Here is an 18,140-nt window from a genome sequence, read left to right as displayed (position 1 = left end):
ACACAAGGAAGGAAGCAACATGCGCGGAGGGGCACCCAGTCCGCGATAAGCAGACAGCCTCCCCACCTGCCCACACACACGCACACAAAAAAACATCAAGTAAAAGAGCCGAATTTGAGTAAATCATTACTGTCGCTTTTACTAGGCTTTGAAGACCGAAAATGCCTCCGCGCTGGGGAGAAATGGGCTAGTAGGAGGACACCTCACACCTGCTCTGAGAAAAATTTTTACCCAGAGAGTCTTATTATTATGTAAGTATATTATTATTATTATTATTATTATTGTTATTATTATTTCTGCTGGTACACAAGTTGTGTACATAACATCATTATGTGTGTGTTTATTTCGGCGCGTGCGCTGTAAATACATAGCCACAATTCTTGGAGCTTGGCACAAAGACACACAGCTGCTGGCATTGTCAGCATCCTCAGCAGCATCCTCCTCTGCCTCGTCTCTTTGAGTCATCGCGGCGCTGCCGTTCGGGGGAACTTGTTCCCAGGGACGCAGTCACAGTCCGCACCATCCAGAAGAAAAAAAAAAAAAACGCCCAGATCAGCAGATGTGTAATTCACACACGCACAGCTTCTTCTTCTTGGGAGGGTTTTTTTTTGCATGGAAATTATGATGCGTTATGTCTTATATATATCGCGTGTGTACCAAACACTGGACGAGGTGCGCCTCGTTCGAGTTTGCATATACAATATCAGTCACGAGCGCGTCTAGCCGTCATACGTGTGCGTGAGATGGAGGCGTGTGAGCCTCACCGGCACTGTGTGCGTGCGTGCGCGCGCGTGTGTGTGCCGAGGGCGGAGTGTGCGGTCGCGTGCCACTTGGTTTGCCGTGTGAGCGCGTCGCGGTCTTTTCACCGCGCATCAGATCCTAGTCGGACTGGGAGCCACAGCAATGTTGACTGCACGCACGGAGACGGCGAGGCAAACCTGCTCAGGTGTGGCACGGCTCTGACACCCTCCCCCACTAGCCTGTGATTGTGAATGGACCGGCAGCTCACCTGATGCGGCTGACAGCCCTGCTTTACTGTAACTTACTGGTTACTGTTGTATAAAGGAGGCCCGATCAAAATGTACAACAGCTTCCACATGTACTCATTTAGCTGATGCTTTTCTCCATAGCAACTTACAGTGTTAAGGTTACAAACTTACAATTATTTATTTATCTATACAGCTCGGTAATTTTACTAGATCTATTAGGGTAAAAGAGGGCACAGCGGTGTAGCGGGCTTGGCCAGGTCCTGCTCTCTGGTGGGTCTGGGGTTCGAATCCCGTTGGGGTGCCTTCTGGCAGACTGGCATCCCATCCTGGGTGTGTCCCCTCCCACTCCAGCCTTACGCTCTGTGTTGCTTGGTTAGGCTCTGGTTCACCGCAACCCCGCTTGGGACAAGCAGTTTCAGACTGTGTGTGTATTTAGGGTAAGTACCTTACTCAAGGGTACTACAGCCAGAGGTGGTGATCAAACTTGCAACCTTTGCATCCAAAGGCAGTAACATGAACCACTACACTACCATATGCAAAGATGTTTGTGAAAGTGCAAAAAAAAACAACAAACATTGTTTTGTGCTGTATTTTCCTCTTTAAACCAAGTAACACAGTTCATTTGTTAAATGAAAGGATGAGAATGAAAGTGATGATAGTGAGAGTTGTAGACAAAGGGGGGTAAAGTATCATAAACAGTATGTTTAATTAATGGGGATGTATGGTAGCATAATGGTTAGAGTTGCTGCTTTTGGCTCCAAAGAGTGCAGGATCAATTCCTACCTCTGTCTGCAGTACTCTTAAACAAGGTGTTTGCCCTGAATTGCTCCAGTAACATTATCAATCTGTATAAATAGGGGAAATAATTGTAAATACCTTAACATTGTAAGTTACTTTGGAGAAAAATGTGTGAATGACATGAATAGATGTAATAATAGCGTGATGATTTAATTGTGTTTCAGTTGGAAACCGTCGTCAGATTTTATTCAAACATGTTACGATTTCATGATGCTGCAAGCCAGGAGCCCCTCATTTTGCCGAAAATCCTTTTCCCTCCTTTTGTATTGAGAAATCAGTGCCTACTTAAAGGTCATCACACATTACCATGTATGTTCAGCCCATGAAATCACTCCCACTGAGTCAGAGTGATGTCTCAGTTCAAGAGCTTTCATTGAAAGATGCAGTCTTTAACATCTAAACTGGATGCAAGGAGTGTTGACATTAAACAGATATTTCAGCCAAATATGACTATCTTTAATGCCAGTCACTGTTTAAAAATAAAGGGTTGCACAAATGTGTAGTTGTAGAATCATTGTAGCAAGTTAACATTTCTGACAGAGTCCACAAAATGGATCTTTCAGTGATTTCTCTGCATAACTGAATAATAACTACAATAATTCAGTGATTTTAGACTGATACCATGCTTGAGGGCAGCTAGTATCGCTGTGGTTACGGTAGAAAATAAGATTCCCATATGACAAGACATTCAACCTTAATTGTCACAGGCTGCTGTAAAATAAGTCAGATGTAAAACTGTACAATATGCAATATTGTCTACAACATCTTAAGTTTCTCTTGTAGAAATAGACCATTGCCAAGGTTTTGAACATTCATGTAACATTTTCCCTTTATACTGCCTTGATATTATGTAAAGTTGTTTATATTTTTTCTTATTATTTATTTGTATTTACATTGATTCATAAGACTTTTTAATACAAAGTGTGACAGCATTTTCTGTAAAGCTGAGGGAATGGCAGCAGTTTGCTATTTGATAAAATTTTGCTCATCCTTACAAAAAAGCTATTTGACAAGTTTTGTTTTCAAACAAAGGGGGGGTGCAATGGCGCAGTGGGTTGGACTGGGTCCTGCTCTCTGGTGGGTCTGGGGTTCGAGTCCCGCTTGGGGTGCCTTGCGGTGGACTGGCATCCCGTCCTGGGTGTGTCCCTTCCGCCCTGAGTTGCCGGTTAGGCTCCGGTTCCCTGCGACCCCCTATGGGACAAGCAGTTCTGAAGATGTGTATGTGTGTTTTCAAACTGGACAATCAATGGACACTGTAACCCACCACATAAATGCTTCTTCCAGGACATTTCACTTTTGCCATATTTCAAGCAATAGAAAGAACTGTTCATCCGATTACTTAGTCAATTAGTTGAATTATCTCCTTAGTGTCAATGTTGAGCCACGTAACATTCACATGATAGCGTTTTCTGTAAAGCTGAGGGAACAGTACTCAACAGGTTGTATGAAAATTATATATAGCTTGCATGGCTTCCATAATATTTATAAATTTTAAAAAATCAAACACTATTTCAGCGGGGGTGTGGTGGCGCAGTGGGTTGGACCACAGTCCTGCTCCCTGGTGGGTCTGGGGTTTGAGTCCTGCTTGGGGTGCCTTGTGATGGACTGGTGTCCCGTCCTGGGTGTGTCCCCTCCCTGTGTTACCGGGTAGGCTCTGGTTCCCCGCGACCCTGTATGGGACAAGCGGTTCTGAAAATGTGTGTGTGTATTTCAGAATGGGCCTTGCAGGAGGTGTCAGGCTGCCACCTTAGTTCTTCTCTCTATGGTAAAGCCATACCCAATTTATTTGTGTCACGAGTCATATAGAGTGTATTATTTGTGGTTTTAGGCACAGGCTTCAGCAGCTATGACAGCCTTTTACCTGAATTTTAAAAAAACATGTTGGCCTTAAATATTTCATGCAATATGGTCTATGGCATTTTTTTCATACAAACGCCGTCAGCTGCAATCACATTTATATTCATAATTTTTAATTGTTATAGGATGCCAGAAGAGAATATAGGTCATCTTATGTCAGATCATAATAATAATATAGATGTGACACCAGCAAGTAGCGCTACTGTCTTACAGCACCTGGGTGGTGCAAGAGGACGTGGATTCGATCCTTGCTCAGTCTGTGTGGAGTTTGCATGTTCTCTCCGTGTCTGCGTCGGTTTCCTCTGGGTGCTCTGGTTTCCTCCCACAGTCCAAAGACATGCTGTTCAGGTTCCCCCATAGTGTGTGAGCGACAGAGAGAGTGTGTGTTCCACTGATGTATGGATGAGTGACCCAGTGTAAGTAGTGGATCTAGCAGTATAAGTCACCTTGGTGAATAAGGTGTGTGGGCTGATAACACTACCTAGAGTTCATTGTAAGTTGCTTTGGAGAAAAGCAGCTGCTAAATAAATGTAAATGTAGATCAGTGAAGCTTGACATCACCCATTAGTGATCTTCAAACCATTGGAACAGATGGTACATTGTCATTCCAAAGATATTTTGGTGTTTTTTTTTTTTGAAAATACTGGAAGGAGGTATATAAAAAATACATTTATGTAATCTGAGCTTCAATTACATGTTATATTAAATGTAAAATATGTTTTATATTAATTGTAAACTATACACACACACACATACACACACACGCACTTTCTGAACCGCTAGTCCCATACAGGGTCGCGGGGAACCGGAGCCTACCCGGCAACACGGCGCAAGGCCGGAGGGGGAGGGGACACACCCAGGACGGGACGCCAGAGTAAACTATATTTTTATGTTAAATATACTATACATATTTTAAAAGTGTTGTTCAGCTCTTGTCCTATCAGTAGTAAAGGGTCTGGAGAATAAATTACACTGGTAATCAGACTCAATAATCCCTCAGTTAAGTATCTAAACCCATAGTTTTGAAATATATTAAAGCACCTACTAACATTTTTACAGAGCTGATTTTCAGAAATGAACTTCCACAGTGGTTTGGAAGAAAATGTTATTTCCTAGATATTCCGATATTAACATAATAGCTATTCAAATATTCACTTCATAAATTGAGATAATCACCTAGGTATTTATAGTTTAAAATTTGACTGTAAAACCCTTTTTCCCACTGGATGGTGCTGTTTTGTGAAGCTAATTAGCAAGGCAGAAAGGGCTCTTTAAACTATAAAACTTTCAGTATGAATATCTGTTACCAGTCAGAATTAAGAAATGTTTATAAAACACCTTTACTAATACAGTATGTGCAGTTTCAGTTGGAATTGTTAAAGATCATTTGTAGGGGTTAGTCCTCGGTGATGGTTATTATTGCAGTAACTAGCAGCTAAGAAACAAATGAATAAATATTGCATTTATTCATTTAGCAGACACTTTTCTCCAAAGCGACATACATCTCATAGCGATGTACATTTCAAATCTTTTTGATTTGAGGATTTTTCTTGTCTTTTGCCTAAATTCCTTATGACTTCACCAACAAGTGCATAAGCTAAACCAGAAGGCTGATCTGATACCTGCTGACATCTACTCTTTCTTTGCATTTTCTGGTGTAAAGGGCAAATTATGAACCTCGATTTTCTCTGCGATTTATATTGCATTCAAGTTCACCACAGACCAGCTTCCCGATCTTTCATATAGGCATGGACCAGAGTAAAACAAACTAAGGCTAACTTTATGGGTGGATTTTCTGCAGGACAGCTGGTCACTGATGTACCATATCACTGTTGATGTGTTTTTTTTTTTTTTTGCAGATACATTGCTCCTTATTTGTGACCTTGTCTTGCTACAGAATACTTTATTAGTACAGTACAGATACATTACTAGACCCACAGACGGATGCGTTTAACCCGAAACGGCACGTTACAAAGAGTGAAATGTTTGTTTTTTGTTTAAAGGTGATTTTCATTAAAATTGTGTTTTTGAGGGGGTGCAGTGGCGCAGTGGGTTGGGCCGCAGTCCTGCTGTCCGGTGGGTCTGGGGTTCGAGTCCCGCTTGGGGTACCTTGCGACGGACTGGCGTCCCGTCCTGGGTGTGTCCCCTTCCCCCTCAGGCCTTACGCCCTGTGTTGCCGGGTAGGCTCCGGTTCCCCGTGACCCCGTACGGGACTAGCGGTTCTGAAAATGTGTGTGTGTGTGTGTGTGTGTTGTGTTTTTGAAGCAATTGCATTTCCTGAATAAAGACTAATGTGATTCCCAAACACTAAGCGGGAGAGAGCTTACAAAAAGTGACAGTACCTCTTTAATGTTGGAGATAATTATGAAAAACAAGGATTCCTCAAAATACATAGCCCTCATTGTCTACAAATAGGGAATTCACAGGGCTACAGGTACACATCTCTTACAGTAAACTATGGTATGTATTTTTACAGCAATCAGAAGGCACTTTTGTTGTTGCCTTCTTCTACTACTGCATTTCATCACTTGTGCAACATTAATGCACCTACAGCATTAAGGAAGCAATCATAGGGTGAATATAAAATGTATTTATTGAAGCATTTCTTATTTTATGTATCATATGTCTTCGGAAAGCATCAGTTCAGTGTTAGTACTGTTGAGTTTTGTGTGTTTTTACACAGTGTGGATTTATACAACCCTGCATTTCCTTTGTTTATTCATTCCAAGTATTTTGAAAAAGCTGACCAAACAGAATGTAAGGCATTCCGTGCAAAAAGAAAAAAGCTGCTGAGGTCTAAACTCGTTTAATTATGTCACATGGGTCTACATTAACAAAGTGTTACATTATTTTTTTATGAGAAAAATATCCCCCCTGTGTTGTTTCACTGTACACAGCATCTTTTTGCTGTACACACCCATTGCCTATAGTACACAGGAGTAGTACATAGGGGTGGACAAAATAATAGAATTGCCAAACAATATATGAGCCTCAGGTAACTGAGGAATAAAGTCATGCTTTGCTTTCAGTTTCAGTCTTTCTTGGAATGTTGCCAAGTCATGAACTATGTGTGGTTGGATATTGACCAATTCTTTAAGAAAGGAGGCCTTTGGTTCTCTGAATGAAACACGAAAATCTACAAATTTATGATGAACTGAGCAGCAGTGTTTTGAGCTGGAGATGTCAATATGTTCTTTCTTACTGTTGGTGTTCAAATCAGTCTTGAATCTCTTCATCAGTACAGATGCTCCTTGACTTACGATGGTTTGACTTTCGATTTTTCGACTTTACAATGGTGAGCTGGCGATATGCATTGAGTAGAAATCGTACTTCGAAGCGAAATCCGGTGCGATACTCTCTCGCGATGCTGGGCAACGGCAGCGATCCACATCTCCCAGTGTGTCACACAGTTACTATACAGATACACCCCTATACCTACGTTGTGTTTTGTGCATCCATAATGTCAGAGAAACATCCATCTGTGTCCTGCTGCTGGTGAAAAAGAAGAAGGGAAGGCAATTACTCTTAAGGAGAAACTCAAGATAATTGCCCGGCATGAAGGCGGCAAGCCCGTAATGGCCATCCCATGAATGCTAGGCTATGATGTTTGGTAGGTTTGGTGTATTAAATGCATTTTCAGCTTACAATATTTTTGTCTTACGATGGGTTTCGCGGAGCATAACCCCATCGTAAGTTGGGGACCACCTGTATGTATAGGGGAGTTATCACCTTAGTATATGGACACATTGTTGTGGACCATAGGATGTGTTTGGTCACCTAAAATGGCTTTATATTGCGTGACTGTTACTCGACCATACAGAGAAATCTTTGGACCCAGTGAGTGCTGTGAAACAACTGCCCATACCAGTACAGATCCACCACCCTCATCACCTTGCCAGGCAATACATGTGAATCAGCAGTGGGGCTTGACTGCATCCTTTAGACTTCTCCACACATTATTTCGTTCAGTTATAAGAAAAAGTAATTATTTTTATTAATTTATTCATAGCTGATACTTGTCCACACTGCTCAGCAGTCCAGGTTTTGAGCTTATTACTCCCAAGTTTTGCATTTTGGTGCACTGACTTGGAATACAAGCAATTTCTGACAGCAGTGAAGCCCAATGAAAGCTCCCATCTTTCAGAAATTTGTGATGAACAGTAATTTTAGTTGTAAAAATTTCTGAGGTAGTTATTTGTTGGCTTTTACTAATTATTCTACATCCCTGGGTCTGTAGCTCTTTCTTTGGTTTTTTTTTTTTTTTTGTTTTCTGATAGAGTTTGGCATTGTTTTCTATATGCTGTTGTGAGTGTTGACACTCTTCTTCTTGCCAAATAAAATAATTTTGCATCCTCTTTCTCTAGTACAATTTCTGTTTGGGCTCATTTGAGCTTTGTCACATTAAAAAGCTGTTTGTCGGACTCTTTTTATTGCTGGAAAATATTGGTAATTGGTGTATAGCTGCCTCTGTAATTGTGATTTAGTTGTTTCATCCACCCCTTGTATATCCTTTTTTGGCCTCTGTATAGCACACACCTTTGTAGCACACCAGTGGCATTGGGCTAGTATTCGGCATATGGCTGTTTCTATGGTAACAAATCACTCCTCCATTCCCTCAGAATGCCTCCAGAATACCCAACTGTTCCAGATCGGACAGATTAATAAGATAAGGATAAATTGGTCAGGCTAGGCGGAGTAAAGACAGAAGAATTGTGGAGGGGCGGCTGCTTCTTCAAAGGTTGTACTGAATGATTCTGACTCATATGTGAGAGTCTGTGACTTATTTATTTTTTTCTTTTTACTGAATTGCTGCTTCATCAGTAGATTTGTTTGCATTGAGATATGTAAAATTAAGAGTAAATATTTCTCAGGATTCTGTGAAGTCAGTCAACATGACAGCTATCCAGATCTTTTTGTCTTTATTTAATGTATAGCCAACCTTTTATTTGTATTAATTTGTATTATGACTATGATCCTTTGTTCAGTGCTCTGTGTCACTGTGTGAGAAGAGCACTTTATAAAAGTGAATTGAATTGAATTCATCTTACATGTACCATAGGTTTTGGGACTTTTTTGATTATATGATCGTTGGACAGAATTTTAAAATTGTTATATTTGCTTTAGGAAGTAATGAAAATTCACTCACAAATGAAAAGGTCGAAGGAAAGGCATCGCTACAAACCTGAAGAATTCCACAAAGCCTATAAAGGAGTTATAAGCTCCTTGAGAACGAGCGAGCAGGAGTGGTGTCTTGGAAAATGCCCCTGGAATGCTGCAGCTGCTCAGTGCTGCTACAGTACTAATTAGTAGTGGTGGTCCCACTGCGTCAATGCAGGGGGTGAAAGGTCAGCACTGGTGCCAGCTGCTAAGGAAGTGTTCACCACGGAGAGCTGTCTGTTTATCGGCAGGTAGCTAGTGAGCGTGGGACTACCTAGGGACCCTCACCTGCCACATTTAATGTTCAGGAAGGATAATGGGCTTTTTGTTTTCTTTTCTTTTTTTTTTTTTTAATATTTCCTTATTCCTTATTAAAGACCCCTGGGCAAAAGAAACAGCCAGACAGGAAGGAGTGCTTTGGTGGGTTGGGAATATCAGGCAGGAGAATGTAGCAACTAATTGGAACAAATGCCAAATGTCCAGTGTTCACTAAGAGAATTAAAGCAAAGTTTTTAAAGCAAATAACAGCAGATTAAAAAAAAAAAAAACCAAAATAAGTATTAGAGTTAGAGATTAAGCCAAAAGGCATGAGTGAGATGGGTCAGTTTTTTATAGGTGTAGTCTAAATGACAGTGTTTTCCTCCAGCCCACGGAGTTTTTTCAGGAGATTGCCAAACTAAATATTAATCTGAAAAATATTTCAATCAGCATATTGATGGGTTTTTGTATTTTTTTTAACTTGAAATAAAAGTCATATACAGTATTGATTGTGTATGAAAGAATAGTAGCATTTACCAGACTTACCACATATTTTTGTTCTACAGTTAGTCAGATGAAGGTTATTTTAAAGGTGTCAATTATCCTATTATTTGTCAAAGTTGTAATCATCAGCAGGATTCAGATTGATACTTTGCTTCAAATTAACAGTTAGAGAAAATATTTACCAAACGCCAAGAACATTTGCAGCCCTTTTAATGCGAGTTTTGTCTCATCTGTAATTTATTCAAAGATAAACATTATTTAAGACATTTTTTATGTTTTGAAGGTACAAAGCTAAACTTTTGCTCTTTTTGCAATAGCAATGGTATCCCACTGGTTTGGGATACTATATTTTATGATAAAGGGTTATATATGACTGCACAGAATATTTAGTCAAATGAAAAACAATACAAATAAAATGGTGCTCTTAGGGAGCCCTATATAACTGTAGTTTCAATGAAAAAGTTCTTGTGAATTAAGCAGATTTTCTGGGGCTAATTTCATAATTTCACATGGAAGAAATATTTTTGGGTAACATAACGAATGAACATAATAATCATTCGTTCATTTAGACATTTTCTATAACTGTTGTCCAATTTGCCCTGTATAGTTATTATTCTTAATATATTATTCTTTGTCAGGAACTCCTGTTTGTATTGTTCAGTGTGCATAACTCATTATAAACAGCTTATTCACACTTCATGGCCATGTGTCCTTTGTTAATGTATTTATCTTAAGAGGGTAAGTTGCTTGGGGGTGCGGTGGCACAGTGGGTTGGACTGCAGTCCTGCTCTCCAGTGGGTGTGGGGTTCAAGTCCTGCTTGGGGTGACTTGTGACAGACTGGCATCCCATCCTGGGTGTGTCCCCTAGCCTTCCACGCTGGGTTAGGCTCCGGTTCCCTGCAACCCTGTAGGGGACAAGCAGCTCTGAAAATGTGTGTGTGTAAGTTGCTTTGTTTAAACATGTTGACTAAAAGAGCAAGTTTCCACACATTCCCTTTTTATAACCACATTGCTTGCAGATCTAAATTACTGTAGCTGGCTTTCCAGGTTTTTTTATTAGAAAGTTGGCTAGATTTAATCATCGAAGGTGACCAAAATGCTGACAAAACATTTAAATCCTCCCACTGGTTCCCGAATGAAAGTTAGCCAAGCAAAGCTGTATTTTGTGACAGTGGCTTCAGAGAGCCAACTAAGCTTCTCTCACAGTTCTACTGATTTTCCAGTATATAATAGTAGCTCTGGAATGTTTTTTTTTTTTTTTGAACTCTTGAGTTCAGTGTAGGCCCCTGCAATCAGAGATGAAACCTGAAGTCATCACCTTAAAGATCCTAATAAATGTTGAATTTGTAATGTAATTTTTTGTGATTTATTTAAAAGACAAAAAATTAGAAAACTTTTGTAATATGTTGTATTTTAATAACAATTCTAAATAATTTCCAAGATTGGTGAACTTTGTTTTCTCTGAAGAGAATATCACTCACGCACACACTTCCTGAACCGCTTGTCCCATACAGGGTCGCGGGGAACCAGAGCCTAACCCAGCAACTCAGGGTGTAAGGCTGGAGGGGGAGGGGACACACCCAGGACGGGACGCCAATCTGTCGCAAGGCACCCCAAACAGGACTCAAACCCCAGACCCACCGGAGAGCAGGACCCAGTCAAACCCACTGCTCCACCACGCACACACACACACACACTTTCAGAACCACTTGTCCCTCACGGGGTCATGGGAAACCGGAGCCTACCCGGCAACACAGGGCATAAGGCCAGAGGGGGAAGGGGACACACCCAGGACGGGACACCAGTCCATCGCAAGGCACCCCAAGTAGGACTCGAACCCCAGACCCACCGGAGAGCAGGACTGCTGTCCAACCCACTGCACCACCGCAAAGAGAATACCAATATTACTAAAATAATACTGATGGTGAAAGTTTATTAAAAATGTTTAATATCAAATGATATTCACCAACAATTAACATTTGTTATCACAGATCTTGTCATTTGATTCCCCCACTGACTCACTCACTCCTTGATAATTGCTTGTCCAAATCTGGGTGATGATGTTCTGGAGCCTATGTCAGAAGCATAGGGTGCTATACTAGGCAAGGTACACCTTGGATAGGATGCTAGTCCATTGCAAAATAGATCTTGTCATCTGATTCTGTTTCTGAGCTATTTTAATGATTTGATAAACCAGTTTGTATGACATCGATAGGAGGAAAGATAAAGAATATTTAATCTTTTTTTATTTAAATAGGAAAATTTAATGGCAAAAATCTTCTCTTTGTTGTGTTTCATGATGATGTCAAGCAGTATCAATAGTATTTTGTCTAATGCTATGTTAGCCTTCAGTAAATTCATTGGATTATTGCAAGCTTTTTGTGCAGTTCATATTTTGTTCCCCTGGCATTCGTTCTGCTGTTTGCGAAATGCTGTCTTCCCTGCCTTACGAAGGTAATGCATTCCTAAAAACCATTTTTAAGGTGAATTTTTTAAACTCAAATACCATTAGGTTCAGTACTGAATAGTTTCAATGCTGAGCATGAGCCCCAAGACTGACATCCATTTTTGCTTAAATATCACTAAATTCCATTAAAATAGACACAGTTGCTTGAATAGTTAGCATTACTTATCATAACACAGCATAACAAGGCGATTTTCCTTCATGAATTACTTTATAACACTGCATGGCTGCCTACCTGTGCTCGTTCAGAGCTTTCATAGCTATTCTGTTCTGGACAATTAACAAAGCCAGGATTTACTCTGGGTGTCCAAAGACACAGCACAAAGACATGTATTTTGGTTGAACTGGTGGCTTTAAATTGCCTGTAGTGAGTGAATGTAGGGATGCAGCATCAGGGAGTGGGAACAAGCACTTGAACGTAAGGATCCTTGGGTAGAGCAGAGCCCCAGCGTATTAAGCCCTGAACCAGGCGCTCCACAATGAGGAAAAGTTGATTCTGCATCATGCCCACGATGTTTGAAGAGAGCATCACTAGACCCTGTTCTCCATGACTACCCCAGAGTGTTGAGGGAGGGCTTCTATCAATGACGCCACAACCAAGTGCTCAAGATGGTGGCGAAATCTATCAGTGTGGTGACAGCATACAGTAGGACCTGCCAACCAGCAAAGCAGCTGATCATATTTGTCAAGAAAGGCAGCACAACGGGTAGTGCTAGTGCCATATGACTCTTGGGCTGCGGGTTCAAACCTACTGCAGTCTGTGTGAAGTCTACATGTTATCCCAGAACTCACATAGTTTTCCTGAGATGCTCTTGTTTCCACCCGCAATCAAAAGACATGTTTCATGTGAACTGGTGACTGAATCAGTCGTTGTGTGTGTGTGTATATGTATGTATGAGTCAAAGAGTGTGTATCACTGCCTTGTGATGGAATTGTGCTTCTTCTACAGTGTAACCTGTCTTGCAGACTCTGCTTTCAGGACAAACTTGAGACCATGGCAACCCTGCTTAGGAAAAGTGATATGTTGAAAATTTAAAAAAAAAAAATATTGAGAAGAAGTGACACAATGGAAATGTTTACATGGTTTTGTTTGTGCATTGCTCTCTAAATATGACAAGGGTCTAAAATATTCCATAGGAAGACTTTAAATGGCAAATTGCATTTCTTGAATACCTCTGAATGGCCTTTAATTTACAACATATGACTTCTCTCTCTTATTTCTCATCCATGGCTAATAGGTCATTGAAAAAATAGATCCATTTAAGCCAGCCCACCATTATCCTGCAGCAAGCTTTATATAACATAATTTGCACAGACCACAAACAATAATCCACAGCAAGTAGCATCATCTTATTTGTGTCCTGTGTTCTAACATGGTCTACACTGAATTCTGCAGGTCTTTGTACTGCCATCATTAACAGTTTATATTACCGCCATGTCCTCTTCATTAGAGAGTGAAAAACTACATTTACATAAATTTACATTTATTCATTTAGCACACGCTTTTCTCCAAAGTGACATACATCTCAGAGAAATACAATTTGTGCATTACATTAGGAGAAAGAGAAAAAGTTGCAGATGTGTGATTCTTAAGTAAAGTTAGTTTCCTTCCACTTTATGCACTGATGTTCATCGCACGAGTAGGTGCATAAAACAAACATAAAAAATAAAACTGAAGTATAAAGTATAAAGTAGTCTGAAACAAACAAGTTTAGCATTCAAAATACAGTAATTTGATTTTGAAATAATGAATAATTTGTTTGTACAGTTTGGTTTATTGATCTTTTGAAAGTCAATAATAGATATTTGCACAAGTCCATGTAACTGTAATGAATAAAGTAAGTTTAATTTTTATATGTATTAATAAGATCTCATGTTTTATCAACTTTCTTGGACCTTGGTTTGTCAGTCAACCAGATCTTGTTCCTTTCTGTTATTGGGTTATGTTTTTTACCCTGACATTCTTGAAGTCCTGTCTTTTACATGTCTTACAGGCACCTTACACAGTATCAAGTGTTTGTGTCATCGTTGCTATGCAGCCTCAGTAAGCCTTCTTATGGTCCAGTTCTCTGAGAAAAGAGACTCCTATCACGGAGGATCACTTGTCTGCTGGCTTTACTGTAATGTTGCCGCATAAGCACAGTTTTATTTAGTACTTGTTAGGTAAAGTAAAAGCAGTTCTTCAGAACAGTTGTACGGGTGTATTTGTTACGTTATTACAATTAATTATTAATAACTCAAGCTGAGCAGGCGTGATATTAGTTGAGTTTGCTTTTCTTCATTTGTCAAATTGCCATTGTTCATTCGTTATTTTTACTACACAGCTGTTAGTGTTGTTTTATGTTTATTCATTTAGCTTATACTTTTCTCCAAAGCAACTTACATTGTTAGGTTACTTACAGTGATTTACCCATTTTGACAGTTTGGTAATTTCACTGGAGCAGTTAAGGGTAAGTACTTTGCTCAAGGGTACTACAGCTGGAGATGAGATTCACATCAGCAATCTTCAGATCCAGAAAGTAGCAGCTGTAACCACTATGCTATCAGCTGCCCCTTTGGTTAGTAAGGAAATTAAAAACAAGACCAGAATGATCAAATGAACTTTTTTAATTTCTTCTTCTTCATTGCTTTTACCCTTAAAGTAGTTTTTGATTTTTGTTATAAAACATCATACATTGCAGTTTTCTACTCACTCCAAAGGAATGAGAGACTGCTGCTGTTAAAGTTACATTGCCCTTATGTCCTGTTCACTGTTGCTTTAGATTATGCTTGGTAGAAGGTTATTGACATTTAATAAATGCACGTTTATCAGCATCCTGTGTTAATAATCTTGCTGCCTCTGTATGTAAAAGGGAAGGCACTATTTTCATCTACTTTTCAAGAATCCAGGCTTCTTGGTCACCTTCCTGCATATAACTACCTGGAGAGTTGAATGATGAGCATTTGTAACTGTTATGAGGGTAAGACCCCTTCATGTTGTAGCTAGCAGTCTGTGCTGAGGGCTTTTTGTTTATGTGACGATGGGTTGTGGTTATATATACATTATGACTTTATCTCTTGGAACAGTCTTCTCAGCTGTTGGATGCTGAGATCACATTCAAATTCTTACATTCCATAACTGCTACTAAAGGCTGGTGTGAGCATTTGAAACTGATTTGTGGGATGCAAGCAGGGGACTGGCAGTAATAGAGTAATTTGCAGGAGGTGTGGCAGAGAAGTTCAGGGCAGTGGAGGCCAAAAGCCAGGGGAAGCAGGTATCAAAATAAATGATAGTATATGAACTGCAATTTCGTAGGCAGTATCATTAGAGAAAAATTAAAACATTGCTTTGACAGAGCTAAGTTTCCTGACGGCATTATTCTTGACTGTGAATGATACATGCTGGCAAACAAAGGTATTCATATAGCAGAACAGAAAACATTGTTATTCTATCAAGAATAAATTATTCTCTTGTTCCTTTTAGTTGAACAGATGTTGTTTGTGTGTGACAAAGGCTGGAAGTTTGATTTCTGGCTCTGTATCTAAGGGATTGATTGGGAGTTTTGCATTAATATTCATTCATTTACTGGCCTGCACTCCAGAGTAATGTACAGTCAATACTATGTAGTCTTTACCCAGGTTGACCTAATATGCTAGATACACTGCTCTAAGCTCCTACTGTTGTTCACTCATCAGTACCTCAGCAATGTAATACAAATACTATAAGCAATTTAGGATCACCAAATCCAGCTGGGGGCAAATGTCTTTGGACTCTGGTAGAAAACGAGGGCATCTGGAGGAAACCCACACAAACATGGGGAGAGCAAGCAAACTAGACATGGAAAGAGTGGGGACTGAACAAGTTCTCTTTCCTCACCCAGGTGCTGTGAGACACCATGCTATGCCACTGTGCTGCCCGTTTTATGCTGTCTCTTGATGTAAAAATTTTCCAAGTGCCTGGGAAGACTTATCCCCTAGAAATATATTGTAGTCCACCTTGATAATGTGGGGGCAAACATGTGCTTACCAATACAGTGTACACTGTTGGCTTGTTGTAACCTGTTACCTAACTAACCAGGTTGTTTGCTACGCAAATGGTTTACATCTGAGGTCAGATTGCTTGCTGGAAAATAACAATTTGCCTAGTTTTCCACTAATCCCAGACCCCTTTATGACCTGATCAATTCCCTGACCTTTGTGTTGTGGGCGATACTTTACTATATATAGATGATGGAATGAATTAACTATTGCACAAAAGTTTTTTCCCACTGTCCTGAACTGCTGGTCCTCTGCAGGGTCTAGGTAGTGCAGAGCCTATGCCTTGAAACACATGATATAAGGCAAGGCACACTCTGGATGGGATGTGAGTTTATTTTCCTGTCTTTTTATGTTTCCATACTCCAGGAAGCTGTTAATTATTAAGGATGTACACTGCAAAATGATCTCTCATCATGTAAAGACCTCCCTATATAGATATACGTCAGATCGTACAAATGTGTTATTTTTCCTCATGGGACAGTTTATCGAGAAACACTTCAATTATGGAGTTAACCCCCATTTATGTAGCACTCATTGAATGTACTGAGATTCCCAGTAGCTGTCCGGTATTTCCTGACAAGATAAATGGATGAAAGACATTATAATGGAAGTGGTGGGTTTGAAGCCATGGAGTCAAATGGTGGTAATCAGGCAACATGAGCTGATCCGATGAGAAGCTCTGAAGCTTGGGGTGATGGTGCTACTTTTTCACTCTCGGCTTAGCTTCTACAGTTGCCGCCTTCATTTGATGGAACATTGTTCTGACAGCCTATGCTGGGTTATTCCACCCCAGTTCAAGGAAGAACAGTAGTCACTTTAAGGGTCATGACCTTTTCTCTTCATAGATTCTTGTAGTAGAGTCTGCTGAAAACCAGGAAAACAACCTCAGGGACATGAGGGTTCTTTAGATATATGTATGTGAAGTTGCACAGTGTTTCAAACATTTATTGGAATTCATAAAAGAGGTTTTATATGGATCTTGCATACCTGCTGGATCACCTATTACTTCTGTTGTTTGTTGGTATGGCAGCCCTGGCCAAGTGGAGAATTCCATACACAGAATACATACATATTGTAAGAGGCACCAAACACTTCATTCCAGTCAAGACTAGTAGGCAGTCTATCTTTCAACAGCAGCCAAGGATGAAATTTCTGCAGCTAACAAAAGCAGCTTAAGTAAATTAACTGATGGGGCCTTTATTGTGATGTTTCTCTGTGACTTGGTTTTTCGTCAGAATAATAAATTTTTTCTACATCAGAGAGTGGAATAACAAGACAAAGGTGAACATGGACAGAAGGCTATACTCATAAAAAATGTATGGAGCAACAGATCATCTCTGCAGTATGCTGAATGCCACTCAAATTAATGTCCAACAGTTTTCACAGAATGAATATCCAGAAATAGTAAAACGACAGGTATAATGTGAGTCTTAAATCCTTGTACTGAATTGTTATTTTGACAAAATTTACAATTTTTCAGATAAGTTGTTTCAATAATTACAAATTTAGTAACATTCATTATCACTTATTATTGTTATTTTGTTTTGAAATGTACAAAGAAATATTAAAAAAATGTCCAGTGATGTCTGAACATTCATGGATAGCAAAATGAAACAAACACACACACACACTTTCAGAACCGCTTGTCCCATACGGGGTCACGGGGAACCAGAGCCTACCCGGTAACACAGGGCGTAAGGCCGGAGGGGGAGGGGACACACCCAGGATGGGACGCCAGTCCGTCGCAAGGCACCCCAAGCGGGACTCGAACCCCAGACCCACCGGAGAGCAGGACTGTGGGCCAACCCACTGCGCCACTGTACCACCCCCCAAAATGAAACAATGTAACTAAAACCCCACAAAACAACTTCAAAAATTATTGCAAAATTAAATCAACATGATCATATTATGGTCAGTGAATAGCAATTCTGTATGTGCTTTTTTCAATGAGTCTCTATCGGTCATTATGACCTAGATGATCAGAAAACACTTTAAAAGTCATTTGTGCCGAAATATAGGAAATTTCAAAGGATTCGTAGACTTAAGTGCAAAAGTGTTGGTTTAAACCTCAGTATAACGTTTGCCCCCAAGAGTCA

General features: G+C 40.0%; 1 protein-coding gene across 1 annotated transcript in view; it reads left to right on the top strand.

Moving 5' to 3' along the window:
* The window catches only part of rab27b (RAB27B, member RAS oncogene family), a 38,233-nt gene continuing 20,093 nt past the window's right edge, over positions 1-18,140 (top strand). The window contains exon 1 of the mRNA XM_018750764.2: positions 1-251. Coding sequence (XP_018606280.1) covers positions 250-251 — 2 coding nt within the window. The 5' untranslated portion in view covers positions 1-249. The remainder of the gene's footprint in view (positions 252-18,140) is intronic.

The sequence above is a fragment of the Scleropages formosus genome, chromosome 6 (assembly GCF_900964775.1).
Source record: "Scleropages formosus chromosome 6, fSclFor1.1, whole genome shotgun sequence".
Taxonomy (NCBI): Eukaryota; Metazoa; Chordata; class Actinopteri; order Osteoglossiformes; family Osteoglossidae; genus Scleropages; species Scleropages formosus.
The sequence above is the reverse complement of the archived record's forward strand: the minus strand, read 5'-3'. Positions and strand labels throughout refer to the sequence as shown.